The sequence below is a fragment of the Candoia aspera genome, chromosome 11, assembly GCF_035149785.1.
Source record: "Candoia aspera isolate rCanAsp1 chromosome 11, rCanAsp1.hap2, whole genome shotgun sequence".
NCBI lineage: Eukaryota > Metazoa > Chordata > Lepidosauria > Squamata > Boidae > Candoia > Candoia aspera.
In genome coordinates, this window is record NC_086163.1 from 17,178,648 (window position 1) to 17,192,100 (window position 13,453).

General features: G+C 38.3%; 1 protein-coding gene across 1 annotated transcript in view; it reads right to left on the minus strand.

Moving 5' to 3' along the window:
• The window catches only part of ITFG1 (integrin alpha FG-GAP repeat containing 1), a 91,359-nt gene that overhangs the window by 22,945 nt on the left and 54,961 nt on the right, over positions 1-13,453 (minus strand). The window contains exons 11-14 of the mRNA XM_063312902.1: positions 12,855-13,005; positions 11,374-11,482; positions 8,414-8,457; positions 4,606-4,684 (exon numbers count right to left, since the gene is read on the minus strand). Of these exons, the coding sequence (XP_063168972.1) occupies positions 4,606-4,684; positions 8,414-8,457; positions 11,374-11,482; positions 12,855-13,005 (383 nt within the window). The remainder of the gene's footprint in view (positions 1-4,605; positions 4,685-8,413; positions 8,458-11,373; positions 11,483-12,854; positions 13,006-13,453) is intronic.

Genomic DNA, 13,453 nt, shown 5'->3' on the forward strand with positions numbered 1-13,453 from the left:
CGTGCACATTTCCCAAAACTGATGAGTGGTATCTGCAGGCATTCAAACATTGTTACCAAATGGTAATTTTTAATGTGACAAAAGGGCAAAGTTATTATACACATAACCGAACAGTAGTCATACCAACTGTATTTAATTTGAATTAAATGTAAATTTAAATTTAAATACAATCAAATAACATGCATTTTTCTGGTCCTACAGCTTTGAAGCGCAGCCTCCAAGACACCATTCAAGGACCAAGACTAGTCTCCAGCTCAGGAAACAATGAACACTTCTGACTTAGGACAAAAAATAAATTGCAGCTGGTTATGTTTGAGCATAATAGTAATTACTAATGCACCAATAAAAATAATATTGGCATGCGATTAAGAGAAATGCAAAAAATCCATAGCATACTTCAGCTTTAAACATAAAAGAATCTATCAGATAATACTAAAGCTTAAACTTATAAAATAGAGAAATACACAGATGGCCCATGTTTTAATTAGTAATGAATATATGCATAAAATCACCAGCTAATGTAATAGAACTAGTGCAGTGTAGTAGATCAGGAAATTAGTTGTAACTTTTTAGGGCAGTGGTTAAGGACAACTGAAGTAAGATAGGTGAAGAATTCAGAGTATTCAAAAGCACTAAATATAGACACCAACAATTGTGTTTATTATTGTACAGTATTGCTTGAGGGGCAATGATAAACTAATTTCGTCATTGTGTTCTCATTCTGAAACAAAATTTCCTTCCCTTATAAGCCACAGAGGGACTGTCTATTACCTTAAATTTTACTATTGCATATTTAGGAGCGGTTAGGTCTAATCTAATAACTGCTGTTTTCATCATATGTTTGATTGCAAGGCAGAAAAACAGCACTGAATTTTATCACCCAGAGTCAGAAGTCTGGCTTTGGGTCTCATGCTTCCCTGGAATTGCCTCTTCTGATATTGATATTATTTCCTCTGACACCCAAAATACACCCATTTCTCCAACAGTTGATCTTAACACCGAACAGTATGTACCAACTTATGTTCCCACCATTCTTGAGCATCTGCCTCTTACAGTGGCCACTGTTGGGAACTCAGACTGACATCTGGATACCTCTAAAACCCCAACAATTCTTTCATGGAACATTGCAAGCTGGAGTGCTAAATCCAAAGACTCAGCTCTCATGAATTATGTTGCTGGATTTGATATGCTCCTACTTCCCTGATTGATTATACTTTCATCTTGTGGAATTTAATTACCCTTGTACAAAAATTGTATCTAGACAATCAACCTGACAGTGACCATCTTCCAGGTATCACAGATATAAAAGCATGAGACAATTGCTTTCTGGAAACCGAACCTACTCCAATTTTGGAAACAGACCTAGAGCCAAGGCTGGTCCATGCCAGATGGACTCAGCAACTCAATGAGCAAACTTCTCAGCTGCTTCTGTCTGAAGCAGCACTGCAATTCCATTTTACTATAGTTAAAGAGAGATCTGGGAATTCCCTTCTGCAGACATTCACCAACTCATTCAGTTACTCCAGCCAGTACTCTCCACCCAGATATCGAGGAAGAGAGCTATGAGGGCAAGACTTATCCCACTCAACCCTGGTTTGACATGGAAGGTTTTGAGGCCAAGAGTAAACCAATTAGGAAATTCAAATTATACAAAGAGAACCCCACCGAGCATTCCATCCAGGACTTTATGCTCCTGAAGAAACAATATAAACATCTATTGCAAAACAAGAAAAGAGAATTCACTAGGGCTTCCTGGCAGCAATTGATAACAGCATCTCAAGCCAGAAATCCCACTCTATTCTGGTGCCTGATAGCTTCCCACCCAATTGACAGGCCCTTTCTAAAGTCGAAACAGGTGCATGGACCTGTATCATAGCACATTGGTTGAAGTTACTGTTCTTCCCCACAGGTTTGAGTTCTTTCCTTACTGAGGACAAGTACAAATCAATATGGTTCAGGACAGTATCACAAAAACTTCAACATCTCAGCTTTTCCTGGGTGGCATTCCTAATGATGGGTTATGAGTGTGCACTTAGCATATTTAAACAACATATCAAAGCCCAACAGGATCAGTCTGCTCGACCTAAGAACATTTTTCTCAGAAGTTAGGCCCCTTTTTACAAGCCAGTGAGATACTTACACCACATAACTCTTTCCAAATTCCGAAGAGACTAACTTCAGCACGCTTCAACCCTCTCCCCACAGCAGTTTTGGAGGGCTGATACAAAAAAGTCCCCTATAAGTTGAGACTGTGCCCCTGTGGACAAGGGGCTGTTGAAACTACAGCTCATGTCCTGCTCTACTGTACCCTCTCTAAGGACTCAAGGACACGCCTTATAACTCCTTACCTGGTAAAACACCTGGGAAATTCTGATCTTTTTAATGTAGAGTTGTTATCAGATCAGTATGATTCACTCTCCTTGAACGTAGCTAAATTTTATTATACTGCCTGTAACATTAGGCAGACTTTTATTTTCCACTGATGAACCTACCACCAATTGTAAGATTTTATCTTGTTTTTTTTTTACTTTATTTTTAATGTGTTTTTGTTTGCAATTCTGGTCAGTGACTGTAGTAAAAATTATTATTATTATTATTTTATCACCCAAGAAGCAACTATAATATTGCTTGCAAACAACAGGCCATTAATATTTAAAAACCAATTTCACAGACGCCATCAATATTTATTCATCATAAGGCTTTAATTTGGGGTTGAATTCAGTGGAAGTCCCAACTCATCACTCCTCCATTCCTCCCACTTGCATTTGTGATTTGCATTGTTAACACCATCAACTTCTTCAAAGGCCTGTTTCACAGATCAGAATGGTCTTACATATTGGAAGGTGCTGCAACAGATACAAGTCAAACATGGCAATGTGTCCTCAAGACCGCTGAGAGATTAGGAAATATCCTTCTGATGAACAAATCAGACTGCCTAGGAAAGGTAACTAGCTATTCTTAGTAGTCACTAAAGGGGGATAAGAATCCTACGAAGTGGCATTTGTTGTCCTAGATGGGTCTTGACAGCCCTATATTGGTTGGCTCTGTTGGCTGGAGGAGATCTCTCACGTTGGGATAAGTACAACTCTGTGAATTCATGATTAAGATCAGTAATTCTCTTTTGAAATACAGAATCTGATTTTGGCTAAAACTTAGGGAAATATGGACTTATTTAGAAAATGTATGGATTTTTAAGCTGCTCAAAAAAGAAACAGTTTTTCAGATTTTACTTTAGAAAAATGATCTATGATTTATCATGTCACCCACCTAATATTCAGACCAGGAGTCTTGAATAACATGTCGCCTTGGCTTTTTTCCTTTTTTTGCCATTCAGCCTGTAGTGAAATGCTCATATTTCTATCATAAGACCTGAATCTCTGGAGCCTAATCAGATGCCTTCTTTCCCACATACACAGAGTCATTCTACCCCAGATGAATGCACATTTGGCTGTTCAATAATTTGGAGTATTTTAGGAGCAATAATGACTCATACTTCTGATTTCTTAGCATTGAATTAGGTGCAGAGCTGGAGCAATGTTAGGGAAACCTTTCCAGGGTTTGTCTTTTGGTTTCAATTTATTACAATCAAAGATCAGCCAATTAGGGAAACCTCCTGGGAAGAAATTTCAGGGGTTGCACAGGCTTTTTGAAAGACCTGTGCCAAAATAGCAAATGTCTAGATCGAATAAAAAGAAAAGACTGGGTCAGCCAAAAGTTTCCCTTACTGATCATGTTGGCCATAGGGTCAGCCTAAGAATGTCAAATCACTGGAAATTTAGGTGAGCTCCTTTTCCAGGAAACTGAATGCTCTAGAGATTCAGCCTTCAAAGTAGGATTTGTATCTCTCTCTGTCCTTCTATCAGGGGACAGGTTTTTCTTGCCATCTGTGTGCTAAAAATGTTTTAATTTATTAAAAGCCCAGATGATTATAAAACTACCCAGACTGACAGTTCTCCTGCTGAAATCCAGTCTGTTACCAGTTTGGGGTAGTTAAATATGACCTCCCCATATACGAGATGCTTATTATAATCTGCTTAATTATATGGGTACCTGCAGCCAGCTGTTCCACAGCACTGTATATGATTATGGCACTAGCTCCCCCCAAATATTTAGATATGTAAGCCTGAGATAGTGCTGACTCTATTATTATTCATAAGCAGTAGAACGAAAAAAACAAACAAACAAATGGGGAAAAAAATACATGACTGCATAAATATATCCAATGAGTGCAATTAAGCCCAAAGAAAGGTCACAATACATTTATTTAAAGCTGCATTAACTTTGCACTCCCTGCCCTGAAGAAGGCACAACAATGATCTTTTATCTTTCTTTTTAAAGAAAAGCCTTTGTCCATTTTTCCTTTTTAAAATAAATGCATTTCATTTTCCACAACTCTTGCAGAATATTATTATTACCTGGCTATGAATATTCAGGACTTAACATAGCCTTTGGCTCTTAACAATATGGAGGATTCCCTGCAATTCCGAAGTCAAACCTTAGTGAGGAAGCACCTCTAAAACAGGCAAATCTGTATCTGTATACCCTAGATAAGGACGGTAAGTACTTTGGAAAACCAGTGCCATAGTCAACAGAAAGTAGTCTTACCTGAACCATTTTTCAGATATCCATTTGCATCTACAGTTGTATACTTAATATAAGGTCCCGGTTGATTCACACCAAAGGGCTGAAAGGAAAGGGACACTGCATTATTCTCCTTCCTGGGCCTGAAAAATTGGCACAAGAAATCTTCCTCCCCCTCCCCCTCCCCCTCCCGCACCAGCACCAGCACCACCGGATTCCTTTTGTTGTTCACAGTGTTTGGAACTTTTCCGTGATTAGAAGAATAACCAGAATAAGTAGCTATTTCCACCCAACTAAATGAACTACACATTTTCCAGCTTGTCTCTGGACAGGACTGCCTATGTAACATACAAAAAATAGCAGTTTTCTGTATATAACATGGCTCTAACCTAGCTATGAAGCTTCAAGGTTGATGTGAACACAGAGTAGCATTTAAAGTCACAGCTTCAATCTGGTGTGGGAAAACGAATCTTCAGAAATTCTTTTTTTTAGGCAGTGATGCAGAAAACTGCAAGTGCTTCTACCAGAAATATTCACTCTCATCAGCTAATGCAAGTCTAAAATATGACTGACTACAAGCTGACAGTTTGGTAACAGCAGGAGATGCCAGAAAAAGGGTTCAGGCAAGTCGAAGTCACAATTGATTGTACGGCAATTTTAAAGGTTTTTTTTTTAATTACTGGGTGTTTCTTTCTTTTTTGTCTGGGAAAAAAAGCAAGGACCAACGAATAGGAGGAGATTTAGAGTAACAAAATAATTCTTCATAAAGACATAGTCAATGTACAGAAGGCCTTGAGGTCACCCAGTTGGAGAATTTTAAAGAGAGATTTCTGGAGGTCAATGCTACAAATGGCTACTAGTCACCACGGTTGCTTAATATGCCTCTGAAAAGAGTCACCAGGAATTTGAGTGGGAAAGTGCTACACAACCCCTAACCTGCTCCTGAGCTTTCCCCAGGCTTCTATCTATCTATCTATCTATCTATCTATCTATCTATCTATCTATCTATCTATCTATCTATCTATCTAATTTATTTTTCAAATTTCTATCACCGCCCATCTCTCCAAAAAGGGGACTCTGGGCAGTTTACATTAAAATCAGAATTAAAACATATAAATTACAATATAAATAGACCAATAAATAAAGATAGATATAAATTGAATATATTCCTGTTGCTGTGGTCTTGCTTGATATGGCGAGGTTTTGTAATTTGATATGGTTTGGGTTTTACGTTATCCTGTGGAAAGGTCAACCAAAAGGGTTGTAAATAAAATGCGCAAATAAATCTGACTAAAGGGTTGTTTGGTATAATTTAGGAAGACACAAAATTCACCTAATGGGGAATGGAAAGTGCCAGAGCATGTCTGGAATGGCATGGTCTGAACAAGGTTTTGCTCCAGAATATTCCATTCCCAACTTGCTAATTTTTACACATCGCTAGTATAATCCAACAGACTCTCATATCATGGAATCTTTTGTCCATAGATCCAGTGTGGTAAAGGTGCTGAACAAATTCAAGTCATGCTCAACCATGGAAGCTCACTAGGTGTCTTTGGGCCATTCATTCTCTCTTAGCCAAAGGGTTGTTCTTTGGCAATAAAATGAAGAACTCCCACCCCCACCCCCAAATCCCTGAGCTCCTGGAAAAAAGACACAATATACATCTAACATACAAACAAGCAAATATTAAGTCCGAGGCACACTGGGGGACTTCTGCCTCCTTCAACTCTGCCTCATTTCTTGCCTAAGCTGCCTCTGATCATGATCAGCATGAGACTGTCTTACACACCTGCTGAGTATATCCGCTTCTCTTGTTCTACTCCATTTGTTTGCTTTTTTCCTCCATTTGTTTGCTCTGACCTCTCCTTTTTTTTATCTATCACCAATCTTATTTCTAAGGCCAGGATTTATATGCCTATTGCTCAACAGCACACATCTTGCTGAGCTGCCCTCATCAGTGAAATACCTCCTAACTAATTGATACTGTCTTGCTGCATCCATTAAACACCTCTCTAGGACTTTCCGATATGATTTGTTTCCTATCTGTTTCTTCCATCTTCCAAACACTTTCCTTGTGAAATCCATAACATTTAAAAAAAACCTGTAAGCCCTTGGACAAGGACATGGTAATTTAAGATGCCAGGACTCTTTCTGATGTTTAATATAAAAGATGAGAAAGATGCAGTGCATGCTGCTACCTAAAAGACCAAGCCCAACTTCTCCAGCTGTGTCTTTAAAGCTTATATGTGATCAAGGCATCTCACTTAGAAGTACTGAATGCTGATACAACTCTAAGGCCATTCTAAAAGAACGGCAGAGTGTTCACCCCAAAAGAGAATGACTCTTTGCGAGCAAGAAAATTCCAGAGCATTAATAATACTCAGCCACAGCAGTGCCTCAGTATATACAGAATTTTTTTTGAAGTCAAAATCACTATGAGCCATAAACATGCTTCCTAGGGAGTTTGATGAAACCATGAATACAAATCAGAAGGACAAAACATATGGAAAACAGAATATCCTTTGCATTTCTCCCCAACTGGCACAATAGTGGCAAGATACCTTTGGGGAGTGAGAATAAAGAATAAGGGAAATGGATTAAAGTGACAAATAAAGGTCCAAGAGAAAAGCAATCATTTCAACAACAGCATGACTTAGGGATCAAAATTGCCTAAAAGTAGCTCTCAGAAACTGAGTTTTACTTACATGGCCTTTCAAAATTACTTTACTCTTTTAAAAGATTTGTTTGGAAGATACACCTTATTATATCCAGTGGCAGATGAAAGGCAGAAAAAAAATTAAAATTTGATATATGGCAAACTGAATAGCCAATGTACTTTAATCCAACAAATATGTTTACATACGTAGAATTACTAAGGAGCTGCCATGCACACTAGGGAACTTCTGTCCACATCCATTGTCCAAAGTGGACAATGCTCCATACTACATATTTATTGATTGATTTATTTTTCAAATTTTTATCACCGCCCATCTCCCCCAAAAGGGGGACTCAGACTCTGGGCAGTTTACAATAAAATACATGTTAATCATCTATTGCTTTAAAAACCTGGCTGAAAACTTGGGTAACATTCCTCCTTGTGATCGGCTGTTTCTGGGATACTTGAGATAAATTGGATGAGGCATTTGGGAGATAAGAGGGTCAACAAATGGAGTGACTTCACTCCTTGAATATTTTTCAAGCCTGTGTGGGTCCCTAACCACTTGACTTAAAACTTTTATAATTTTACTGTTAGTGGGAATGAATATACTTGGCCAACTCTTGTATTTGGCAAATTTCAGTTAACTGAAAGATTTGTGTTGGCACTGAATCCTAGCCTATCTTTCAAGTGACACAAAACAATGGCTTGTGTGTCCATAAGGAGATACGGAAGGAGAAGTGTTAATATCATTACTTTCGGATAATTTCTAATGTATTGCTAATATATTACTCAAGCACCAATGCAACTCTTGCTGTGGGGATTCCTCTCTTATACACCCTTCTATGGGGTTGTTCCCACTGGTTTTCTAGGCCTATGGGTGTAGTTTAAGAAATACATTACAATACAGCAAGTAAAAGAGAACAAAATGAAAAACAGTGAATAAGAACTGAGATCTCAAAACTGTCTGAAGAACTGATATTTTCTCACACACAGCCATGACCTATAACTGAATTAAAGGATAAATTTCTCCCACTCGAGAATATGTAGCTTTGTTGCCATTGTGATGATTAACTTGTAAGCAACAAGGGCATTGTCATCTTGTGACAAACAGAATGATGGTATGGATTTGAGAGGCCACAACTCCCCAGACACAGATTTTAGCGGCACACTTACCTTTATCTTGTGAGGACAGTCATTTGAACAAAGCCCACTGAGAACTGTGGATAAACAAGAGAGTAGACCAATAATGGTTGTTCGGTGGTGAACAGGTTTCTTAGGCAAACACCCTCCAGACTAAACATGGTTGCTGCTTCCATTCTCATTTGCAAAGGCAAATGAAGCTATATAGGCTCAGGCACGTGTAATTACAGATGCCTGTCTCACACTGTGACTTGGAAAAACATTATTTCGCTCTCCAACATTATGCCGTTTTGCACAATGAAGATGCTCTTGTCCTTCAGAGTCAACTGGGTGACTTGGTGCCAAAGACAGGTATAAGTTAGGGGAAAAAAAAATAAACGTGCCTGCTAAATATTTTTTTAAAAAAGCTTTCTAAAGGCATTTTTGCTCCTGGCTCATTAGAGCGAAACAGCCTTAGGTCTCGCTGGCAGATGGAGAGCATCTTTTGTTTGTTTCTTTCTAAACACAAATGTGAAAAAGGATTAATAAATGTATTAATTGGGGTTGCCTGAGCAAGTAACTTACTGACCATGGAGAACAAAACAAAACATTTCAATGTCCTGTTCATTCTTGGTTTCCTTCCTTGCCCTTAATAACTTAAAAAAAAAACATTGTTCTTGAAACCACTTCATCTCAGTGCCAAGACAGGTTGTAACATGCTGTGATTAAGCAGCTGATTCCTTAGTAACTTCCTGCCAAAGCTGGGCATCTTTGAAAAGGGTTTGCCCTCTACAAAACAGCTTTTAAAAATTAGTAGGTTTGCAGTTTTAGACTATGAATCCTATTTAAAGGGAAGCTGTAGAAAACACACATTTACCATTACACTGGACTTTTTGTACTTTCCTACTTTGTACAGTATCGTAAATAAGGTATTTAAATCACTTTTATACCCATGAAGGAACCAGAAGACACTTATCCTTGATCAAGTATGGTTCGGAAGCAGTTTATGAAATACTGAATGTAAAGTATACAATAAATCTAAACAGCAGATAAATCAGACAGATGATCTCAAAACACTTATTAACTTGCCTGGGTAAATAAGAAAAATTGTTGCTCAGCAGTTCTCTTGAAGAAGGGCAGTTCACAACAGCTGAAAAAGCCATCTCTCAGACTGTCATCTACTTCACTTCTAATACTGGAGGTGCACAGAAACCCCTGATGGCAGATAGCTGCATACCATGTGGACCTCGACTGTTGCTAGACTACATCTCCCTGCATCCCTCACTATTAGCTCTGCTGGTTGGGGCTGCTAGGAATTGTGGTTCTGTAAAACCTAGGAGAGGACCGCAATTAATTTAAGATAGAACCTTAATATTATTTTAGTTTAAACTTCCTCCCCCATCCAAAGCCAATTCTATTCATCAGATCTGGAGGATCAACACTTCCCATTAGAATGCCTGGTGAGGCAGAAAGTGTGCCTCTTTTATTACTGTACTAGCTGTGTGCTGACAAGCCCCCAGCTGTGTACTCAGGAACAGCAAGCGGTAGATTGTCCTGAAGTTAATTCTCCATAGCAATGCCTAAAAACTACTCCTGGGCCTCAGCTAAAAGTGGCTGAAAATAGTCCTTCGCATTTGTTTATCTTGCATACTTTCCCCCGGCTGATGAAAACATGAAAACAAATTGGGGGGGGGGGTGTTTTTGTGTGTGGGATGACTTTGATCGTTTGTACTCTCCACGCAATTTAATAAGCAATTTTATATAATGGAATATAATTCCTGCTGCAAATGTTTACAAGTGATTTGGAAACACACGCACACACACACACACACAAATGACAAAAGAGAGCACACAAGCACTTGCAAGTTTAAGTAGTTAAATTAGGAATATTTCATACACAGTGAATAGCAGTGAAGACTGGGAAGAACAAAGAATATGTATGAAGTAGGGTTTCTCAACCAGGGTTCTGTGGACCCCTAGGGTTCCACGAGAGCTCACTAAGGGTTCCCTGGGAGATCAGGATTTATTTAAAAAAGTATTTCAGATTCCGGCAACTTCACATTAAAGAGGTAAGTTTCATTCTAGATTTTTAGTTTAAGAACACTGTTCATGCATACAGACAGGCCTACCCATGAAATGAATATACTAATTTTGTAACTTCTGGCCTATATTTGAGCCTGAACATGCAGGAGTTCCTCGAGGCCTGAGAAATATTTCAAGGGTTCCTCCAGGGTCAAAAGGTTGAGAAAGGCTGTGAAGGACAGGAATATATCTTCTTACTTATGTTTAAGAGATCTGGAGTGTTATTAAAACACGTCTTTCTCCCCAAATACTTCCTGCTTTGCCCTTTTGCCACAAAAGTGAGGGTTTAGCTCACTCCCCCCCCCCCACAGAATGCTTTTGTGGTACAGAACTGGAAAGGGAAGCATGAGGTCCCCCATCTGAAGACACCCAAAGGTTACATGGCTATTCTGGGAACTACCAACTAACTTATTTTCTTTCTGCCTTTCTGGTTCCCTTTTCATTTCTCTTAATTTGCACTGCACCCGAGACAAAGACATTAAAGTAATATTGTTGTTATTCTTACTCCTGAGTACAGCGGAAGAAACGACAGAAACTATAATTTCATTTATTTAGTTAAATTTAGAGGTCACCGGATTCCAGATGATTCTGGGTGGCTGACATTATAAAAGACAATCAAGACAGAAAGAAAAACCATGAAAAATTCCAAATGCTTCCCAAAACATTCATACTGTGTTACTTTTTCTATTTAGACCTTTAGTGAACTAAATGTGTAAATAGCAAGAATGTTCTAAAATAAACAGGACTGTATCTAATTAATTAGGTTTTCTTTAACCTGTTCCTCTCACGTATACATTTTAATGTAATCTCCTTTCTCACCTCATTACTACTTAACAGTAATCTTTCTGTTGTTTTTAGGCTGGGTAGGAAACTAAAAGCAGTATTGAATTTCCCTTAATAGCATTTTAATGTTTTCATACTGAGCCACTCACCAATGACTTTAACAAAGTAGGCATCTGCTTCAAAGTTATTTTTTAATGCGTGGATTGCGAGCTCTTTCTTAGGAGAATTCTTGCTGAGGACAATTATATCCAAGATTCCCTAGAGACAGAAAAATGCACAAAGAAATAAATGGATCAGCAACCCAAACAGCACTAAAAGTGTCAATAAAGTCAGAAAATAAAAGTATGTAAGTCAAAAAATATTAGTTTTTTTTAATATTTACATTTTTAAATAGTAAAACCTGTAGATTATAATATTAGTTTTAAATCGAAATCAGATTTTAAATCAGAGATAGGGATTAGTCCTGATTTGTAAAAAAAAAAAAAAGTATCTGGTTGTATTGCTCAGAATATTGATCGTGTGATAATTCAGAAAGCAGAAGAAAGATAGTTTAGAAAAATCTTATTATGTCTTGACTAACTGCAGGCATTCCCTCTAAGATGAGATACCCCTAAAGTGGGACACTGCTAACTTTATTACAGACTCTGAATGCCAACAGTGAAGTTGGGATTGCCCAGTAGGGCAAACTTCTGCTCCCTCAATTGTATTTTGGAAATAAGAGTAGCCATGATGAAGAAGACATGCTTCTCTCCAATTCCTAATGAAGACAACTGTTTGTATGAAAAGAAAACTTTTTGCAACACATTACAAATAAAAAAAGAGCATGCCACCAAGGCAATTAAATTTAGGGTTGGGGTGGGATAAGGGAATATAACAAACGAATTCTGCTTTTGGCGAGGAAGGAAATAGAAAAATAGAGCACTTTTCATTTCTGTAATTTGGTATTGTATGCTCAAAGTAAAGACTTTCAGGATGAACTTGACCCCTGGTGACTACATGGACACTTTGTAGAAGTTCCCTATCCTAGAATTCCCTATAAGAGAACTTCCAGCTATGTTGGATCATGTCTCCTATGGCTCCTAACTGTCTACTAGAAAACTGGATTGGGGGAAATATGACCCCAAAATATCACAACAAAGTTCTACAGGTTTTAAATTAAGGTTATTGGCATGTAATAATAAAAAGCAGTGTAATCTTGGCATTTCAGAGAAGGACTTGGATCAAGAAGCTGAGATATGACAGCAGCTCTTGCTGGATCAAAAATAAACCTCTGTTTAGTTCACTAATCCTTATTCTATCCATCAGAATTTCAAACAGGGTCTGAACAGCAATACCTCTCCCCTATTGCATGTCCTTATTTCTGAATTTGGTTTCCAGGGCCAATAGCTAAAGATGGGGCTATTTCCTATTGTTTTCACTGTTAAAGCCCTCAATGGCTCTGGATTGTAACTCAGGAACAGCTTTTTTGCTGAATCTATCCTTTTGCTCATGAGATCTGGTTTACATGCCCCGTTTCTAAGATCTGTTAGATGACCCCTAGTATGAAGCAGAGTTTTGACTCAGGGTTAAAATAAGAAAGGGTGGTTGGCAACTAAGAAGGCAGGAAAACAGCAGAAAGAGCTCAACTCACATCTTCATAAATGTCAAAGAAGGTCGCCACCATAGCATCCTTGATTTGATTTAGATCTGACAGTGCCCAATGAACCTTAAATGTCCGGCGTGCACCCTTGCAGCTTGCATTCCTGCATTCTTCGTTCTCTAATAGGAAAGCCTGTTGGTTGCTGCAAAGGAAGGAACAAAACAGGTATAGGCCTTAGCCTGTTTTCCTATCCCCTCACGACACTGACTGCAAGCCAGCGTCATAAAACATTTTACGGAAAATCCCACAGTCACTTACACACAGCAGCCTTAGACTGCAAAGAGTGGGATTAAATAATTATCAAACAAGGAAACCTCTAGGTGAGTTTCTTTAAAAACAAAATAGCACTCCAAACAATTTCTAGCACTTAATTACTTTTTTAAAAAAACCTAGAAGAAACACAGTCCTGATGGCAGGAAAGGTAATTCGTGTATAGGTTGTGTGCTATTTCCAGTTTGGAAGAGAAAGGATTTTGTTTCAATTCTTGATTCATCCAAGAAGTCACTCTTGGATGAATCCTTGGCCCTAAAGTGAGAGGAACCATATGAAAGAGACAGAAGGATACCAAGCCTCAAGCTGTCACTTGTTTT